This window comes from Propithecus coquereli, unplaced genomic scaffold (genome assembly GCF_000956105.1).
Source record: "Propithecus coquereli isolate 6110/MARCELLA unplaced genomic scaffold, Pcoq_1.0 Scaffold388, whole genome shotgun sequence".
NCBI classification, from domain to species: Eukaryota; Metazoa; Chordata; class Mammalia; order Primates; family Indriidae; genus Propithecus; species Propithecus coquereli.
Genome location: NW_012149596.1, coordinates 887,013 through 908,680, shown reverse-complemented (window position 1 = coordinate 908,680; position 21,668 = coordinate 887,013). Strand labels below are relative to the sequence as shown.

Here is a 21,668-nt window from a genome sequence, read left to right as displayed (position 1 = left end):
GCTGTCACTAAGGAAAGGCATCAGCACCGTGGTGGTACATTTTGACTCTTTGCTAGCTGTAAGAGTAAGATATGCTCATTGTAAGAAAAACAAAAGTTGGAACGTCTAAAGAAGAAAATAAAAATCACTTGTTAATCTCACCATCTGAAATTTTCAAAAAACACCTTTATTGAGATATAATTCACATACCATACAATTCACCCATTAAAAGTACACAATTCATTGGTTTTCAGTGTTTTGTAGAGTTGTACATCCATCACCACAATTTTAGTACATTGTAGTTAGCCCCAAAAGAAACCCTGACCTTTAGGCCATCACTCCCTATTCCCCGTTCCTTCACTCCCTGACCTAGATGTTTCTGTCTATAGATTCTGGACATTTGCACATAAATGAAATCATGCAGTACATGGTCCTTTGTGACTGGCTTCTTTCACTTAGCAGAATGCTTTCAAATCTCATCCATGTCGTAGCATGTATCAGCGCTTCGTTTCTTTTTATTGCTGAGTAATGTTTGTTGTGTGGCTCTGCCACATTTTGTTTATCTGTCCGTCCACTGATGGACGCTGGGGTTGTCCCCACGTATTGCCTATTAGCAATAATGCTGCCATGAGCATTAAGCTACAAGTTTTTATGCGGACATGTATTTTTCTTTGCCTAGGAGTGGAATTTGTTTAACTATTTAAAGAACTGCCAGACTGTTTTCCAAAGTGACTGCCCCACTTGACATTCCCCTCAGGGGTGTACGAGGTTCAGCTTGTCACTCTGATCGCGGCCATCCTAGGGAGTGTGAAGTGCGTCTCACCATGGTTTTGATGTGCATTTCCCTGACAGCGGACGATGTCGAGCATCTGTCACGTGCTTATTGGATGCTTGTGTGTCTTCTTTGGAGAAATGTCTGTTCAGTTGTTTGCCCATGTGAAAATTGAGTTGTTTGTCCTTTTATTACTGGGTTGAAAGAGTTCTATGTATATTCTAGATGCAGGACTTATCAGGTAAATGATTTGCACCACCTGGGATGTTTACAACGTGCAATTGCTGGTCGGTGTGTTTCCTTCCCATCTCTTTTCTCTTTCTAAATACATAGCCACAGATAGATAAAATTAACACTACAAGGATACTGTAGATACAGTTGAATATCCTGCTTTTCAACTTCATTTTCCTATTTTTTAAAAAAAGCATGATTTAAAATACGTCATTGGGCTGTTGGAATTTGTTCTGGCCACTTTCACATTGCTGAGCATTTAGGTCCTTTCTGGTTTTCAGTTGCATAAATAATGCAGTGATGTTCGTCTTTGTCCATAAATCTTTATGTTCATCAGGGGTAGCTTCCTCAGAAAAATCCTTAGAAGGTGATTTTACTAGGTCAAAAGGTGGGTACGTTTCAAGCCTCAGATACTGTCTGTGCTCACACTGGACTGCAAGCCTGAGAGCCAGGGTTCTGTTGTCATGGTCACCATTATAACTCAAGATTTTTTTTGAATGAATGAATGAATGAACACTATTGGCATTTGGGTGTCTCAATGCTGAGATGGTGTCTGTTATCATGGGCATTCTTTTGACTACTGGTTAACCTGTTTGTTGTTAACATACTATATACTTTTGGGAGTTGCTTATTCATTTCCTTTGCCCATTTTTGTTTTGGGACCTTCTGTAAGGACTCCCTCTCTGTTGAAGATAAATGGGATTTTATCATGCAGCTATATTTGTCCTCAGTTATCATTTGCCTTGCTGGAAAGGTGGGCGGGGGGGCAGGACACCTTTAAAAGAAGCATTTTTTTCTTAAAAGAAGCATTTTCTCCTTTGCTATTTCACTAGGTCCTCATAGCAAAGCCACTGTCTCAGCGTGAGCAGCCCGGGGGTGGAGGAGCGCTGGGCTGGGCCGGCAGAGGAGGTAGAGCCGGCTGGGGCACAGAGGTCCTGCAGTGTAGGAGGGGTGGCGGCCTGGCCCAGGCCAAGAGACAGCAGGTTACGGAGGGTACCCTATAAACACAACTGCAGCCACTGTTTGCTGAGCACCAGGCTGAGCGACCTGATGAAGCTGGTGGTGCCCCTCATAGGTGAGAAAACCGCCACTCAGAGTCATTAATCACTTGCCGAGGTTGCGCTCCTTTGCAGAAGGTGGCAGAAGCCAGGGCAGCCCTGTCCTGGTCCCTGGATGCATCCAGCCCGCCACACCTACAGAGGCTCAGCGTGTCCCAGGAGTCTCCGTTCGAGCAGGAGCCTGGACCCCTGTGCCTCCCACAGCCGTGGCTACCGCATCGTCAGCACCCTCTGTGTGAGGGTCCTGTTTATCTTGTGTTGTTCGCTTCCAGTAGCTTCCTGATCCTTGTAGAAAACCACTCTCTGGCCCTGCAGGATCTGGCACCCACCCACATCTGCATCCTCATGTCAGCTGCCCCTCCGCTCTGTCGGATGCTTCAACATCCTTATGCCAGGCCTTTACGCCGTTTGTCCGTTTACATATTTGCTTACTGTCTTGCACACCCCCACCTTGCCGTGTAGGCTCTTAGAGAGGGGATGCTTGACTCTTTTATTCACTGCTGTAGCCCTGGCCCCTAGAATCGTGCCTGGCACAGAATAGGCACTAGGTAGATATTTGAAGGAATTAATGAATTTCTGACTCTTACTCATCTTTTAGGCTTCATCTTAAATGTTCCTTTCTCTCAGGGGTCTTTTCTAACTGTTCCCCCAAATCGAAATTCATATCTCCTTTATTTTTCTTACAACATCCTTTTTTTTCTTATAATTTGTAATTTTAATTTGTATGATATTTGTTTGTCTTCCTAGCCATTATTCTTTGAGGGCAGGGACCAGACTTGTTCACTATTGTCTGCCCAGCCCAGGCTGTTCGTTCAAGAATGAATGAATGAATCTGTCCTTTGGTTCCCAAACAGACCCCATGAAGGTTGGTAGTGTTACCTGCTTCTTATGGATGAGGAAAGTGAGGTGGGCAGGAAGAAATTCCAGCACCTGGCTTCCGTCACTGGAGGCTTTTGCAGGACCAGTAAACATCTTGCAGTTACTTGATTCTAAAATTCCACACTAAAACGCCCCCAAAACCTCTGAGTCCCGCTGGCCATCTGGTGCCCCTGACCAGAAGCCTGAGGCAGGTGGCCCAAAATAGCCCGCCTGGTTCTGGCAGGGTTTGTTGTCCTCTGATGGGCACCGACTTTTCTCAGAGACCCCCTTCCCCGAGCCCGGCCCCATCACCTGTGTAGCACTTTTGTGAGTGGCAGTGCGAGGAAGCCTTGAGCCACTAAGTGACTTAGCAGATCTTTCTCCAGCATCTCGGTGCCCCCAGCTCTGTGCTGAGTCCCTTGCCTGTTTGCCTTGCCTATTTGCTTCATTTGACCCTGACAGTGACCTTCAGTTCCCCAAAGGCACCGAGAACGCTCTCTCCTCCAAGCCTTTGCCCATGCTATTCCCTCTGCTGCAACACTCTTCTCCCTCCCTTCTGCTTTTTAAATTATTATTATTCCATCATTTTCTTGGCTTTTGGAATATATACGTAACATATACATAAGTTAGAGTGTAACATAAAGAAGAGCTGTGAGCTTACCCCTCAATTTAAGAATGGGAACATTGCCATTAACTTGCCTCCACCGCTGGGTAGAGCATGGAGCTCCGTAACTACCACCCTGACTGCTGTGATTGCCATTCCCTGTGTTTATTAAAGTTTTATCATCTCACAAAAAAAAAAAGAGAAAGAAATGGAGTGAATAAAATGGAAATTGATTAAGACACTATGGAAAGTTGGGTGGACCAATGAGATCCCCTGAAAGTCCCCTAACCTTAAAGGGCCCCAAACCAATCCACTCCATTTATCCCAGTTTGGGGGGATTTTAAAAACCAGAAGGCAGAATTACAACGAAAAAGCTGACCAACAATTGTTTAGGGCAACCAACAATTGTTTAGGGCAACGGTGAGGCAGGTTTATCAGGATAAAGGATCCCTTGGCTTAACCCCGAGCTGGGGTCCCCAAACCTTATGTACACTTCTGGGTAAAATGGTCAGGGGATGGTGAAGAAAAGTTCCTGAGACTCCTTGATATGGGAGCCCCACACTCTGAGCTACCAAGATCTATTGGTGAAGCCATGACTCAGTTAGATTGAGAGAACATAAAAATGTTAAGGTTGACAGGATTATGAAAGTAGCAGTGTTTAAAGAGACTTTATGTAAAGTTATGTCTCCTTTACCTGTATGTTTTATGGGAATGGATGTTATGTCTGGGTGGCGAACACCTCCTCCACCTAGCATTGTAAAACTAAAACCTGTGGATAAAGTCCTAATGGAGGTGGCAGTTAGGAAAGTAAGGGTTGATGGAATTAAGGTAAAAGTTTATAGGGGAGTTGGGACATTGGAACATGCTTTATGTCAAGTGATTGTGTCTCTTTTAGCTGATTGTATTGTGGGGATGGATGTTGTATACAACTGGGAATTGTTTCCCCTTCCTGGTGTTGCAAAACAGAGGCATGTACATCTGCCCTTCCAGCAACATTAGTTAGACATGCTAAATGGGAACCAGTAAGACTGCCCGAGTCCACACAGTGCAGAACAGAAGCTGGAGTGCTGGGAGGGACAAATTCTCTGTGAAGTCTATGAGTGTCCCCCAGCAATGACTACTAAGGACTTCGGACTAGAGAATTTTCACTTGAGGGGCAGTTATAGTAGTTCCCCTTTACCCACTGGGGATACATTCCAAGACCCCTAGTGGATGTCTGAAACCTCGGATAGTACCAAAGCCTAGATAAATTATACTCTGTTTTTTTCCTATACATGCATACCTATGATAAAGTTTAAATTTATAAATTAGGCACAATAAGAGATTAACAAAAACAAATAATAATAATAAGATAGAATGTTTATAACAATATGCCAGCATCACTGCTCTTGCACTTTGGGACCATTATGAAGTCAACTAAGGGTTATTTGAACACAAGCACTGCAATACCATGACAGCTGATCCGATAACTGAGATGGCGACTAAATGAGGGGTGGTAGCATATACGACATGGAGACGCTGGACAAACGGGTGATTCACGTCCTGGGCAGGATAACGCTGGACAGATGGGGACGTGGTGAGATTTCATCACGTTACTCAGAATAGTGTGCAATTTAAAACTTATGAATTATTTATTTCTGGAATTTTCCATTTAATACTTCTGGACCTCAGTTGACCACAGGTAACTGAAACCACAGAAAGCGAAACCACCGTTGGGGTGTACTATGTTGCTATTGGACATCAACTGAAGCTACCCCTATGACTAACGGACACAAAATTATCTTAAAACGTGAAATTCCCACAATGTCTTGGGTGATGCCATAGAAACACTCTAATGGAGCTGGCGATGCCCAGAAGAGTTCAATAATAAAATGGAAATGGTTTATACAGGAGCATGCAACTGGGAGAATATAAGGAGGCACCCACCGTATCCATTATCCACAAGCAGGGAGCCTCTTTTCCCCTAGGACTGACTCTGGAACTGTGTGAGGAGCTGCTAGATTCTTGGACAGTGCCCTATAAACAGCTCTATTGACAGCAGAAGAGCTGCTGGGTTTGTGGATGGCAGTTCCAAGGTGCACAGACAACATCCTATTTGGAAGGATGCCACTGACTGAAGAAGGTAAACACCAGTCCACTCAGTGGGCTGAACTGAATGATGATTTCCTAGCCATGATGAAAAAAACAGATGATAGTAAAAGCCCCCGTGTTTGGGTTTTTAGTGACTCATAGACAGTGGCCAATGGCCTGGCCACATGGTTAGAAAGAAGAGCAATGGAAACCTGGCCTATTAATGGAATGCACCTATGGGGCATGACCCTATGGCAATGTGAAGGGTGCATTAAAATAGGTCATGTCTGGCCAGGCACGGTGGCTCACACCTGTAATCTCAGCACTTTGGGAGGCCGAAGGGGGAGGATGGCTTGAGGCCAGGAGTTCGAGACCAGCCTGGGCAACATGGTGAGACCTCATCTCTATAAAAAATTTTAAAACAAAATAGGACACGTTGATGCCTATCAGAACTCCCTTCCAGGTTTGGAAGGCGATAGGAATCAATAAGCAGAAATCCCCGCGTGCGCCCTTTAGGTGGCCACCTGGGTCTATAAAAGGTGTAGATGCGGGGGTACTGCAGCAGCACAGGGATGGGGGAGGATCTAAACACGTTCCTCTTGCACCCTCTGAGGCACAAAACGCCAATGAGAATTGTTCTGTCTGCCAGCAAAAGAGACAGGGGCCGCAAATGGCTATGTGGCCAATTCCCTTGTTGGGAAGGCCCCGCCCAGAGCTGGCAAGTGAGACTGATGCTGGTAGCCCTGCGGGGGCTGCAAATGGGTCGTGACAGGAACAGACATTGACTCTGGACTGGGTTTTGGGAGATGCAAATGCTCAGAGTGCCACACACACACACAAAAAAACACCCAGAACAGAAGATACAGCATGAATTTGAATGGCTAACTTTCATCTCCTCAGACCAAGGAAGATATTGTACAGCCCATGATGTCCAGCAATGGGCAGAGAGATATCCTCCTCAAAGTAACAGTTCGATAGAGAAGTGGAGCAGGCCATTAAAACACCAGCTGATTAAGACAGGGGGACATAGAAGCACGAAGGGCAGGGGCTTACACTCCTTCATGAGTGTGTGCTCACAGTCAACACGAGGGCGACTGAAGGAGAGCCCCACTAGGTTGTCCTCTGCTCTTCTGGTTGCTCTGGGGAAGGGGGGCGGGGAAGGATGCTGGGATGACTATGTGATTCTTCCCAAGGGTACCTTGGTAGAACGATTATACTTCTTTCTCTTCCCCACATCATCTCAACTTTTTTTTTTTCCTTTCCCCTACCTGATGCAGTAGTCCTAGGACCAGGGCTGCAATGACAAGTGCTGAAAGCAGGTATGATTCCTAAGCAAGAACTGCAATTGTGTTTTTAAACCTTATGTCAGAATTCCTAAGGGCCTGATGGGGGTGGGTTGTGCCTTCACCCCATCTGGCAAAACTGGGGCTAAGGGTGAATGCAGCTATATTGCCTGGCGGTCAAAGAAGCCCGCTAGTTTGGCAGCTACATAACCTACCCTGTGTGAGTGGGAGTGGACTGAGGGGGAGGCAGCTGCTATCTAGCATTGCTGCCTGCAGTCTAGACCGCATCGTGCTCCTTCCAAAGGTGAAAACGTTTGGGTGTAAATGGAGAGAAAGAGGAATAGTAGATGAGGGGAAAAGAATGAATAAATGAGTTATGTAATAAGGGAAATCCAATATTGTATTAATACCTCAAAAGAAGCTCAGAGCAAGGGATATTGTCTCTTACCTCAATTACACCAGCTGCCTGAAAGGACAAAGCTGTGTGTTTGTCGATACCACTCCTGCTTTTGGAAGCTGACAAGAGGGATGGAAGCCTGCCAACTTGAGTGGCCTTGCCCTGAGAGATACTTTCATCTGATATGATCATGGAGTGAACTAATTATCAATGACTGAATAGGATTCTAGTAATGTGCCAGTATCCTTCAACTTCTGTGACCACTTTGAAGTAAGGAATCCGTGTTTGAAGACCACAGCAGGGGTGGGGATGTGGGAAAAATGGACGGTGGACTGTGATATTGTGAAATACGGATTTGGTCTTCATCACGTTTCCTGACATACAGCTCCTAACTTCTCTCCAGAGCTTCTGGATAGCTGAACATGTGGAGGTCCCCAGAGGGTGGTGCACCTGGAGGGGACATGGAAGCTCCGCACCCCTTCCCGCATACCTTGCCCTCTGCATCTCTTCATCTATAGCCTTTGTAATAGCCTTTATAATAAGCCATAAACATAAGTATATTAACTGAACCTGAGGAGGGGTCACGGGAACCCCAATTTATAGTGGGTCGGTCAGAAGTTCTTGGAAGCCCGGACTTGTGACTGACTGGCGTGTGAAATGGGAGGGCAGCCTTGTAGCACTGAGCCCTCAACCTGTGGGATCTGATGCTACCTCCAGGTAGACAGTGGCAGAATGGAGTTGAATTACAGGACACCCAGCTGGTGTTGCTGCGGAAGTGATTGCTTGTTTGGTGTGTGGGGAAAACCCTACACACATTTGGTCACAGAAGTGTTCTGTGTCGTGAGAGTATAGTAGGGGAAAAAAACAATTTGCTTTTTCTACTCAGTTGCAAAATGGTTATTTTTATAACTCTGTCGTACCTTCCACATTAATTGGCATTCGACTACGTGGGCGATCTTTCCCTTCTTCATTCATTCATTTATTGTCAATATGGGCTCATGATTCATCTTGGATGGAGACCCAAGGCCATATGCACATGTGTGGGTAAAATGGGCAGGAGGTAGGCCGGGCGCGGTGGCTCACGCCTGTAATCCTAGCACTCTGGGAGGCCGAGGCGGGAGGATCACTTGAGCTCGGGAGTTCGAGACCAGCCTTAGCAAGAGCGAGATCCTGTCTTTACTAAAAATAGAAACAAATTAGCCTGGCAACTGAAAATAGAAACAAAAAATTAGCCGGGCGTGGTGGCTCATTCCTGTAGTCCCAGCTACTGGGAGGCTGAGGCAGGAGGATCGCTTGAGCCCAGGAGTTTGAGGTTGCTGTGAGCTAGGCTGACGCCACGGCACTCTAGCCTGGGCAACAGAATGAGACTCTGTCTCAAAAAAAAAAAAACAAAAAAAAAAAACGGCCAGGAGGTAAAGAAACTTTTCTGGGACTCCTTGACATGGAAGTCCTGTATAACAAACTATGATTTGAAAATCTGATGGTGAAGTTCTAACAGAGGCCACAATCAGATCGGGAGGATAGAGGGATGCAACAGTTGATGGAGTTAAGGTGAAAGTGGATGAAAATGGGAATGTTTGAGTGGACTCGATGTGAAGTGGCCACATCTCCTTTACCTAAATGTATTATTGAGATGGATATCATGTCTGGCTGGGGAAGACTTCCCCTACCTGGTATTGTAAAACAGAAGGCATGTAACTTCCCCACTTGGCCAATATTAATCGCACATGATAAGTGAGAATCTTTAGAACTGCCTGAGCCCATACACGTTGTTAATTTGAAGCAGTACAGAATATGTGGTGGACAAAAAGAGATTGCCACTTTAATGACGTGTTAGAAGCAGAGGTGCTGGTCCAACAAATTTTCTTAGAATAGCCCTGTGTGGCCTGTGAAAAAGGTGGCTCAGGGAGACTGACAGCAGACTAGGAAGGCTTAAATGAAATAGTATTGCCTGCAGCATCAGAAGTTCCTGATATGGTTTTAGCAGTGAAAAAATACAGGAAGCTAAAGGAGACTGGTGCTCGGTGACTGACTCTGCAATTACCTTTCTCTCTATCTCGATATCAGAAAAAAGTCAACCGCATGGAAAGGATCCCAATTTACATTTATTCTATTTCCACAGTGTTATTTGAAATCACCAGCTTACTGTCATAATTTGGTTAGAAGGGATTTGGACTTGATGCAGGTCCCAAGTATAATAATACACTGCATTGATGATATCATTAAAATAGCAAAAACTGAAGACCAAGCTAGGACTGACTTAAATATAATAGTGACACATATGACCAACAGAGGCTAGTTAATAAATCCAACAAAAATCCAAGGGCCACTGAAATGGTGAAATTCTTGGGAATAACTTTGACAGGATCTACCCCTGACATTACACAGGTAACAAAAAATGAACTGCCGTCATTGCCTACCCCTGGCACTAAGCAAGAAACACAGAACGTGATCAGGTTACTTGGAATTTGCAGGATGCATGTGCCATATCTGAGAATACTGCTAGCTTCTCTCCATTAAACAACCCCAAAGAAGGCCATATTTATATAAGGGCCTAAGAACAAGCAGGCTATGTCTGAATTGCAAAAAGCAGTAGCTTTCTTCATACTTCTGGGCCCTTATGATCCACACTCAGACATGATTTTGAAAGGTCTACAACTCATACTTCTGGAGACTGTAGCTCATGGCAAAAGCCCAGGAGTGCCACTCAACAGCAATGGCCATTTTGGACCAGAGAATTTCCAGATGTGGTGGTACTGTATGTGCCATTTGTGACCAAAGGACATAAAATAATCTCGATACCTGAAATACCCATAATGTCTTGGGTGATGTCAGAGAAACACTCTAATAAAAAAGGCAGTGCTCAGAAGAGTTCCATAATATAATGGAAAGAGTTTATTTATACATGAACATGCTACTGGAGGACTGTAAGATAGTACTCATCATATTCACAAGCAGGTAGCCTTTTTTCCTCTAGAGGCGACTTTGGAACCACCAGAAGAACTGACAGATCCCATTGCCGCATGGACGGCACCCTATGAACAGCTCTCGACTGACCAACGAAAAGCTTCTTGGGACTGAGCATGGTGGTTGATGCCTGTAATCCCAGCACTTTGGGAGGCCAAGGCAGGAAGATCACTTGAGCCCAGGAGTTTGAGACCAGGCTGAGCAACATAGTAAGACCCCATCTTGACAAAAAATAAAAAAAAAAAAATTAGCCGTGCATGGTGGTGTGCACCTATAGTCCCAGCTACTTAGGAGGCTAGGGTAGGAGGATCACTTGAGCCCAGGAGTTTGAGGTTGCTGTGACCTATGATGATGCCACTGCACTCCAGCCTGGGCAAGAGAGTGAGACACTGTTTCACGAAAAGAAAAGAAAAGAAAAAAAGAAAAAAAGGAAGAAGAAGGAGAAGGAGGAGAGGGCGAGGGAGAGGGAGAAGACATTGTCTCACCGAAAAAAGAAAAGAAAAGAAGAAGAAGGAGAGGGAGGGGGGAAGGGGAAGAGAGAAGGGGAAGGGGAAGGGGAGGAAGGGGAAGGGGAAGAAGAGGGAGGAGGAGGAGGAGGAGGAAGAAGAGAAGGAGAAGGAGAAGGAGAAGGAGAAAGAAGAAAGAAGAAGTAGTAGGCCGGGCGCGGTGGCTCACGCCTGTAATCCTAGCACTCTGGGAGGCCGAGGCGGGCGGATTGTTTGAGCTCAGGAGTTCGAGACCAGCCTGAGCAAGAGCGAGACCCCGCCTCTACTAAAATTAGAAAGAAATTAATCGGCCAACTAAAAATATATAGAAAAAACTAGCCGGGCATGGTGGCGCATGCCTGTAGTCCCAGCTACTCAGGAGGCTGGGGCAGTAGGATCACTTGAGCGCAGGAGTTTGAGGTTGCTGTGAGCTAGGCTGACGCCACGACACTCACTCTAGAAAAAAAAAAAAAAGAAGAAGTAGTAGTAGTAATAGTAGTAGTAGATGTAGTAGTAGTTTCTATGACCAATAAGAGACTCTATGTTTGGTGTTTACCAAATCATGGCCTAGCTAATGGAAAACCGGCCTATTAAAAGAATGTCCATATGGGCCATGGCTCTATGGAAAGCACTATAGAAATTCAAGGGGAGCATTAAAATAGGATATATTGATGCCCATCAAAAGAAACTTCTTCCCAGATCAAAAGGTGATTGGAACCAGCAAGTGCATAGCCTGCTATGCTCACTTGAGGTGGCCACCTGGGTCCATTAAAAGAGTGGACATGGGGGAGCTGCAGCAATACAGAGATGAGCTAATAGGTGACATGTTCGTCCTGCACCATCTGAGGCAAAAAATGCCAACAAGAACTGTCCTGTCTGCCAGCAAGAAAGTCAGAGACTGCAGATAGCTATGGGGCAAATTGTCCACGGACTAGGGGAGGAGACCACACCGGACTACTGCTGGTATTCCCAAGAGGCTATAAATAGGTCGTGACAGAAATAGACACTTACTCTGGACTGGACTTTGCAGATCTCATGGTAGATGTGAATGTTCACATACTACAAAGGAAATGGAGCAGAAGATACTGCACTAATTTGGATTGCCAAGTTATTTAATACATTTCTTCAAACCAAGGAACACACTCTATAGCCCCATGGTATCCACCAATGGGCAAAAAGATAACACACCAAATGGACATATTGCATTGCATATCATCCTCAGAGTGGTGGTTTGATAGAGAATTAGGATGGGGCCAGGCATGGTGGCTCATGCCTGTAATCCCAGCACCTTGGGAGGTCGAGGTGGGAGGATCGCTTGAGCCCAGGAGTTCGAGACCAGCCTGGGCAACACAGCAAGACCCTGTCTCTAAAAAAAGAAAGTAAGAGAGAGAGAGAGAGAGAGTTAGAATGGGCCACTGAAATATTTGTCAAAAATGAGAGGAGACATAGGCATGAAGAGCTCCTCCCCAAGTGTGTGCTCACACTTAATATGAAGAGAACCAACAGAGCGTTCACATTAGAAAGATTCCTAGATTCCTTCACTTTTCTAGGGATGAGGTGAAAAGACGATGTGGGGGGAATGCTGATGCAACTACACAATTCTTTTCCACATCACCGCAACTTTCTTTCTTCCTGCTTGTTGCACTCATCCCAGGACTAGGTCTACAATTACCAGTGCTGGAAGCAGAGATGATCCCTAACCAAGAAACTGCAACTCTATCTTTTAAAAAGCATGCCAAAATTCTTACGGGCCTAATGGGATGGACTGTGCCTTCATCCCATCTGGCAAAATTGGGGTTGACAGTGAATGCAGCTGCATTGCCTAGAGGTTGAGACAGCCCTTAGTTTGGTACGGATGTAACCATACTCTACATGATTGGGAACAGGCTGAGAGGGAGGCACTTTCTAGGCTGATATGGTCGCCAGCAACCTGGACCAGAACAGTGGCTGAACCTAACATGCCTTCCAAAGGTAGAAATGTTTGGGTAGAAATCAATGACAACTGGAGAGAAAGAGAAATAATAGCTGAAGGTAAAGGAATCAATAAATGGGTTATGCAACAAGGGAAATCTGCCATCGTGGTATTCGAAAATGCATTGCTTCTGACCAAGGAATGAAGTTCACAGCAAAAGAAATGTGGCAATGGGCCCATGCTCATGGAATTCACTGGTCTTACCATGTTCCCCACATCCTGAGGCAGCTGGCTTGACAGAATGGCAGAATGGCCTTTTGAAGACAGTGCCAACTGGGTGGCCATACTTTGGAGGGCTCAGGCAGTGTACTCCAGGAGGCTATAAATGCTCTGAATCAGCAGCTAATATGTGGCGCTATTTCTCCCATAGCCAGGATTCATGGGTCCAGGAATCACGAGGTGGAAATCGGTGTGACACCACTCACCATTACCCCTAGTGACCCACTAACAAAATTTTGTTTCCTGCCCCTGTGACCTTATGCTCTGCTGGTGTAGAGGTCTTGGTTCCAAAGGGAGGAATGCTGCCACCAGGAGACAAAACAGTGATTCCATTGAACTGGAAGCCAAGACTCCCACTCAGCCACTTTGGGCTCCTCATGCCACTGAGTCAACAGGAAAGGAAGGGAGTTACTGCGCTGGCTGGAGTATCTGATCCTAGCTACCAAGGGGAAATTGGGCTGCTACCATACAATGGAGGTAAGGAAGAGTATGTCTGGAATACAGAAGATCCCTTCAAGTGATTAAAGTCAATGCAAAACTACAACAACCCAATCCGGGCAGGACCAATAGCCCAGACTCTGTAGGAATGAAGGTTTGAGTCACCCCACAGGGTAAAGAACCACAACCAGCTGAGATACTTGCTGAGGGCAAAGGGAATATGGAATGGGTAGAAGAAGGTACTTTATGACCACGTGACCTGTTGCAGAAATTAGGACTGTAATTTTTATGAGTATTTCTTCCTTATTTTGTTATGAATACATATGTGGATATATAAATATATATACATATCACAAATATTTTTGTTTTGTTACCTCTCTTATCCTCTTTTCATCTAACATAAAATCTATTAATAATAGTTAGCTTTATGTCACAGTATTTCTTTAAGTTATAGGACATCAAGAAGAAATGTGAACATCACCCAATGATTTTGTACCTTCTTCTGAGCAAAGAACATGGTTTTGGTTATACATATGATAACTGTATCATATCAGGCAGAAGTATGACCTTGTTATTATCTTTATTTGGAGATTAAGTATAATTATGTATGATTTAAGGAGATGTGTACGGTGCCAACCTGACGAGGGGTGGGCCGCAATGGTCAGTTTTATGTGTCAGCTAGGCTGGTTATAGTCCCCAGGTATTCAATCAAACACTAATCTAGTTGTTGCTGGGAAGGTATTTTGTAGATACACATCTACAATTAGTTGAATTTGATAATATGGCTGGGTCTCTTCCAACCAGTTGAAAGACCTTAAGAGCAAAACTGAGGTTTCCCTGAGGAAGAAGAAATTGCTCCTATGGATAACACGTCCTTCCTCATGGGCTGTCCTGTGGATTGCAGGCTTGCCTAGCCATGCCACATAATCATTTAATCCAATTCCTTGCCATAAATCTCTTAACGCAAACACACACGCACACACACCCTACTGGTTCTGTCTCTCTTGTAGAGCCCTGACTAATATAGAGTACCTGGTTAGGCCTTAATCCAATGACAAGTGTCCTTAGAAGAAACAAATGATAAAACAAGCTCGGAGGAAAAGGTCATGTGAAGACAGAGGCAGAGATTGTAGTGATGCAGTCAAAAGCCAAGAAACACCTAGAACTACCAGAAGCCAGAGGAGGCAAGGGACAATTCTCCCCAAAGCCGTCAGAGGGAACATGGCCATGCCAACACCTTGATTTCAGACTTTTGATCTTGAGAACTGTAAAAGCATAAATTTTTGGTATTTGAATCCACCAAGTTTGTGTCATTACATATGGCAGACCTAGGAAACTACTATAGATTTTTCTTACTGGGAAGTGGGGTACTGCTATAACGAATACCTCAAAACGTGGAAATGGCTTTGGAATGGGATAAAGCAGAGAGGTTGGAAGAATTTTGAGGTACATGATAGAAAAAGCCTAAATTTCCTTGAAGAGATTGTTGGCAGAAATAAGGACGTTAAAGTCACTGCTGGAGAGGGCTCAGAAGGAAGTGCGGAACACAGTTGAGAGCTTCTATCATTGCACAGAATACATATACCACCATGCACAACATGTTAGCAGAAATATGAATTACAGGTGCTTCTGGTGAGGACTTAGAAGGAAATGAGGACATGTGATTAGAAACTGGAGCGAAAACTATCCTTACTACACAGTGGAAGAAAACTTGGCAGAACTGTGTTCCACATTTATGTGGAAAGCTGAATTTGTAAGCAAGAAACTTGGGTATTTATTTAGCTGAAAGATTTCCAAGCAATGTATTGAAGGTGTGACCTGGTTTTGTCTTACTGCTTACGGTAAAATGTGAGACAAACGAGATATACTGAGTAAGGAACTGTTAAGCAGAAACGAACCAGCACTTAATGATCTATGAGATTCTCAGCTTATCCAGAATGCAAAAGATGCTAAAATTAGAAAATTCAGGCTGGACATGGTGGCTCATGCCTGTAATCCTAGCACTCTGAGAGGCCCAGGTAGGAGGATCACTTGAAGCCAGGAGTTCGAGAGCAGCCTGAGCAAGAGCAAGACCCTGTCTCTACAAAACATAGAAAAATTATCCAGGTGTGGTGGTGTGCACCTGTGGCCTCAGCTCCTTGGGAGGCTGAGGCAGGAACATTGCTTGAGCCCAGGAGTTTGAGGCTGCAATGGGCTATGATCATGCCACTGCACTCCAGCCCGGGTGACAGAGCAAGACCCTGTCTCAAAAAAAATAAAGATAAAATAAAAAGAATAAATTTCATTTCATTTCATTTCATTATTTTATTATTTTGAGTCAGGGTCTCACTAAGTTTCCCAGGCTGGTCTCGAACTCTTGGCCTCAAGCGCTCCTCCTGCCTCGGACTCCCAGAGTGCTAGGAAGTATCTGGACTTTTGACCCACAGAAGCTGTGAGATATTAAATGTATGTTGTTTTAAAAGGAAAAAAAACTGAGGGGGATGTGGTCATTTCTAACTCTTCTTGCAAAGATCTGGAAAGGAAGAATTGGAGAGTGGTAGAGGGCTGATGATAAGGAGAAAGTTGCCACCCACAGCCTAGAATCTTGGCTTCCAAACAGTATTACATGGAGAGTGTGAACAGGAAATTCCACTGTCACACACCGAATTCCTTACAATTTAGTGATCCCCTCTCCTGTGACACAAAAATTCTATTTCTAGCAAAATATCTTTAACAAGTAATCATGGATGTGCAAAAAGAAACAAACCTGGAATTTCACCATCAAATTATTGATTACAATAAAAACCTACTAACAATGCAAGTATTCAAAGAATGGAATGCTATGTAACCATTAAAATTATATGAAAAATTATTTCTGGACATGGAAAATATTTAGGTAACACTCAACTATTTTTTAAAGAAAGCAACCATTTTCAGTAGTTTTGCTTTATCCTTCCATTTTATTTTATATTATTGCATAAACAAAAAAAAACTGATTAGGTTAACGTCATTAGGACCCTTTCACAAAAAAAAAAAAAAAAAAATTAGGGATGCTTCAATGAGCAAGACTCAGCAAAGAAATAGAAGATATAAAAAAGACCCAAATGGAAATTTGAGACCCAAAAAATACAATAATCAAAACAAAAAACTCAATGGATGGCATCAACAACAGAAAAGAAGCTGCAGAGGAAAGAATCAGTGAATTAGAAGACAGAAGAATAGAAATCACCCATCTGAACATCACAAACAAATTCAAGTGGACAAAAAAGTGCCTTGGGGACCTGTGGAGTTCTAACAAGAGAATCAACTTTCTTGTCATCATAAAACAGGTAAGAGAGGAGAAAGAAGGTGAAGTTTAAAAGGTACATGAAGGCCAGGCATGGTGGCTCACGCCTGTAATCCTAGCACTCTGGGAGGCCGAGGCGGGAGGATCACTCAAGGTCAGGAGTTCAAGACCAGCCTGAGCAAGAGTGAGATCCTGTCTCTACTAAAAATAGAAATAAATTAGTTGGACAACTAAAAATATATAGAAAAATTAGCCAGGCTTGGTGGCACATGCCTGTAGTCCCAGCTACTCAGGAGGCTGAGTCAGAAGGATTGCTTCAGCCCAGGAGTTTGAGGTTGCTGTGAGCTAGGCTGACACCATGGCACTCTAGCCCAGGCAACAAAGCAAGACTCTGTCTCAAAAAAAAATAACAAATAACAAATAAATAAATAAATAAAAGGTACATGAAGAAATAATAGCTGAAAACTTCCCAAATTTGGCAAAAGACACAAATTTACAGATTGAATAACTAGTATGAACCCCCATAGATCAATGAAACAGAAGAGAGAACCCAGAAAAAAAAAGACTCACACAAATACACCCAGTTGATTTTTGACAAAGATGTAAAAGGATGTAAAAGCAATTCAGTAGAGAAAAGACAGTCTTTTAAGAAAAAAAAAAACCTTTTAGAAAAAAACATAGGAGGGAAAATCTCTTTGAGATCTTGGTCTTGGGAAAGAGTTCTTAGACTTGACACCAAAAGTACAAAATGTTAAAGGAAAAATTGATAAATTAAGACCTCATCAAAATTAAAATGGTCTGCTCTGTGAAAGATTCTGGTAAGAGGAAGAAGATAAAAACTATAGAGTGGGAGAAAATATGTGCAAACTACACATCTGACAAAAACCATGTAACTAGAATATATAAAGCACTAACAAAACTCAATGGAAAAGCAAACAATCCAATTAGAAAATGAGCAAATGACATGAAAATACATTTTACTTAATAGGATATACAGATGAGAAACAGGCACTTGAAAAGACATTCAACATAATTAGCAATTAGAGAAATGCAAATGAAAACCACAGTGAAATATCAGTACACATCTATCAGAAAGACTAAAATAAAAAATAGTGACAAATGCCGACAGTATGTGGAAAAACTGGATCATTCAAACACTGCTGGTGGAAATGAAAAATGGTCCAGCCACTCTGAGTTTGGCAGTTTCTTTTAAAATTAAAAAATGCACTTAGACTATAATCCAGCAATTGTACTGGTGTGCATTTATCCCACAGAAATGAAAATTATGTCCATGCAAAAACCTGTACACAAATGTTCATAGCAGCTTCATTAGAAATACTGAAAACTGGAAACAACCCAGTTGCCCTAATAAGGGTGAGTGGGTAAACAAACCGTGGTGCATCCACACTATGGAATATTATTTGGCAATAAAAAAGGAACAAAATGCTGATACATGCAACAACCTGGATGAATCTCCAGGGAATTATGCTGAGTGGAAAAAGTTAAACCCAAAGGGTCACAGATATATGATTCCATTTATATAACAGTCATGAAATGACAAAATTCTAGAGCTAGAGAACAGATTAGTGTCAGGATTAGGGACATGGGGTGGGGATGTGGAGGGTGCAAGGACAGCAGGTGTGGTTATGGAAGGGCAGGCAGAGGCATCCTGGGGACTGTGCCAATGGCAGGGCCCTGGCTGTCATATTGTCCCATAGTTCTGAAAGGTGTTACATTGGGGGAAACTGGGTGAAGGGTACAGGGATCTCTCTGTATTCTTTCTTACAATTGCATGGGAACCTACACTGACCTCAAAATCAAAAAGTTTCATTTTTTAAAATGCACAGCTCACACAGGATGGTTGTGTATCTGGTTGGATTGTGGATACAGAGTAGCAACCAGAGGACTTGTATCCAAAACATAAAAGGAACTCTTAAAACTCAACAATAAGAAAACAAACAATCCAATTAAGAAAATAGGTAGGCCAGGCGTGGTGGCTCACACCTGTAATCCTAGCACTCTGGGAGGCCAACGTGGGAGGATCTCTCGAGGTCAGGAGTTCGAGACCAGCCTGAGCAAGAGCAAGACCCCATCTCTACCAAAAATAAAAAGAAATTAGCTGGACAACTAAAAATATATAGAAAAAATTAGCCGGGCATGGTGGCGCATGCCTGTAGTCCCAGCTACTTGGGAGGCTGAGGCAGGAGGATCGCTTGAGCCCAGGAGTTTGAGGTTGCTGTGAGCTAGGCTGACGCCACGGCACTCTATCCCAGGCAATAGAGCGAGACTCTGTCTCCAAAAAGAAAAAGAAAATGGGGAAAAGATCTTAACAGATACCTCAGCAAAGACATTCAGATGGCAAATAAGCAAGGTAAAAAGGTGCTCAACATCATGTCATTAGGGAATTTTCAAATTAAAACAATGAGATACAACCGCACACCTATTAGAATGTTTGAAATCAAAACAAGCGACAATATGAAATGCTGGTGAGGATGTGGAGCAACAGTAACTCTCATTCATTGCTGGTAAGAATGCAAATGGTGAAAAACTTTGGAAGACAGTTGGGCAGTTTATTACAAAGCTAAACATAGTCTTACCATATGACCCAGCAATTGTGCTCCTATTTACCCAACTGAGTTGAAAACTTAGGTTCACACAAAAATCTGCACATCAACGTTCATAGCAGCTTTATTCACAATTGCCCAAACCTGGAAACAATCCAAATGCCCTTCAATAGGTGAATGGATAAGCAAACTGTGGTACATCATAGTATGGAGTGTCACACCCTAATAAGAAGAAACAAACTATCAAGCCACGAAAAGACATGGAAGAGCCTTAAACATAAATTGCTAAGTGAAAGAAGCCAATCTGAAAAGGCTACACACTACATGTTTCCAATTACATGATATTTTAGAAAAGGCAAAACTATAAAAACGATAAAAAATCAGTGGTTGCCAGAGGTTCAGGTGGTGGGAAAGAAAGGAGGAACAGCTGAAGTTCAGGTGCAACTGTTCTGTAGGAAACTGTAATGGTGGATGTATGTCATTATCCATTTATCAAAACCCATAGAATGCGTAACACAAACGAGTTGACCTTACTGCAAACTGTAGACTATAATTAACAATGTATCACTATTGGTTCATTAATTGTACTACACTAATGCGAGATGTTAATAATAGGGGAAACTGCCAGACATAGGGGGAGAGGGGGCAGACAGTATACAGAACTATATGTAGTATCTTCTCCATTTTTCTGTAAATCTAAAACTGTACTAAAATAATTAAGTCTGGTAATTCTGTTCTGAATGCACTTAGCATACAATCCAGCAACTGTACCCACATGCATTTAATCCCACCGTGTACGAGTAGAAAAACAAACTCAGTTTCTCCTACTGCACTCTCACAACACACTTGAGACAAATGATGTGTGAGGGATTTTCCCCACACTCAATTCTGCAGCAGACAACAGCTGGTGTCCTATAATTCAATTCCATTCTGACACTATCTACCTGGAGATAGCATCAGGTCCCACAAGTTGAGGGCTCAGTCCCCAAGACTGCCCCCACTTTAGACGCAAGTTCCAGGCCTCAGGAATTTCTGATGGACCAGCTATAAAGCAGGGTTCCCAAAAACCCCCCCTGAGTCTGATTAATTTGCTAGAGTGGCTCACAGAACTCAAGAAAACAAACACTGACTTATGTTTAACAGTTTATTATAAAGGATATTTTTAAAGAATACAAATAAACAACCAGATGAAGAAATACATAGGGCGAGGCATGTGGGAAGGGGCACGGAGCTTCCATGCCCTCTCTGGGTGTGCGACCCTTCAGGAATCTCCACTGTTCAGCTACCCGGAAGCTCTCCGAGCTCTGGACTTTTGGGTTTTTATGGAGGCTTCATTGTGTAAACATGATTGACTAAATCTTTGGCCATTGGTGATCACCTTAACCTTCAGCCTCCTCTCCCTTCCCCTGAGGTTGAGGGATGGGCTGAAAGTTCCAACCCTCTAATCATGCCTCCCTCTTTCAGTCACCAGCCTCACCCTCAAGCTATCTAGGCTGCTAGGCATCAGTCAACTCATTCACATACGAAAAGACATTTATGACTGTACTTTTGAGATTCTAGGATTTTAGGAGTTGTATTCCAGAAAAAGGAGAAGACCAAATATATATTTCACAATATCACACCTGCACAAAAACCTTACATAAATCATAGCATCTTTATTTATAATAGCCCAAATCTAGAAAAAAACGATATGTCCTGTGGTGCATCCATACCATGGAATAGTACTCAGCAAAAAAAGGAATGAACTACTGATACACTAGTAACTATTGATATCTCCAGAGAATTATGATGAACGAAAAAAAGCCAGTTCAAAAGGTCTTTATGATTCCATTTATGCAACATTTTTGAAATGACAAAATTATAGTATTGGAGAGCAGATGAGTGGTTACCTGGGGTTAAGGAGGGAATGGAGGAGACAGGGAAGTGGTTGTGTCTGTTAAAGGCCACATGAGGGATCCTTGTGGTGACAGAAATGTTCTGTATGTCAATAACCTGGTTGTGATCTTGTACCAAGGTTTTTGAAGATGTTACCATTGGGAAAAACTAGGTAAGCCATACATTGCATTTAAATCTACAATTATCTCAAACTAAAAATTTAACTAAAAAAATTTAAAAACAAATAGAAAAAAATAAGCTCCTCCTCCTTACCTCAAATGATCTGCCAGGATCTCCTGGCATCAGGGCAGGGAATCGCTGGGGTGATTTCCCATTAGCTGGCATGTTCACCCTGGGCCTCAGCCCACCTTCTAAAGCTGGAGGAGTGTCTGTATGCAGAGGATCCTGCAGCCTCCAGTAAGGGGTAAGGCTCAATGGCTCCAGAGACACCAAGAAATCCTAAAAGGACAGTATCCATATCATCAGTGTCATTCCACATTCACCCAACAAAGTTTCAGCAACCTCTACTCTAAGTATTAGTCAAGGTGGATTATGGAAATGATCACATATTTGGGGGCAAAGTAATGAGCTTTTATTCTTGAATGGCTCTACAGGGTGTTTCATACCCCAT

General features: G+C 43.3%; 1 protein-coding gene across 1 annotated transcript in view; it reads right to left on the bottom strand.

Moving 5' to 3' along the window:
- The window catches only part of ZNF157 (zinc finger protein 157), a 36,339-nt gene extending 14,893 nt beyond the window's left edge, over positions 1-21,446 (bottom strand). Inside the window, exon 1 of the mRNA XM_012652300.1 lies at positions 21,311-21,446. Coding sequence (XP_012507754.1) covers positions 21,311-21,382 — 72 coding nt within the window. The 5' untranslated portion in view covers positions 21,383-21,446. The remainder of the gene's footprint in view (positions 1-21,310) is intronic.
- Between the last annotated feature and the right edge of the window lie 222 nt (positions 21,447-21,668).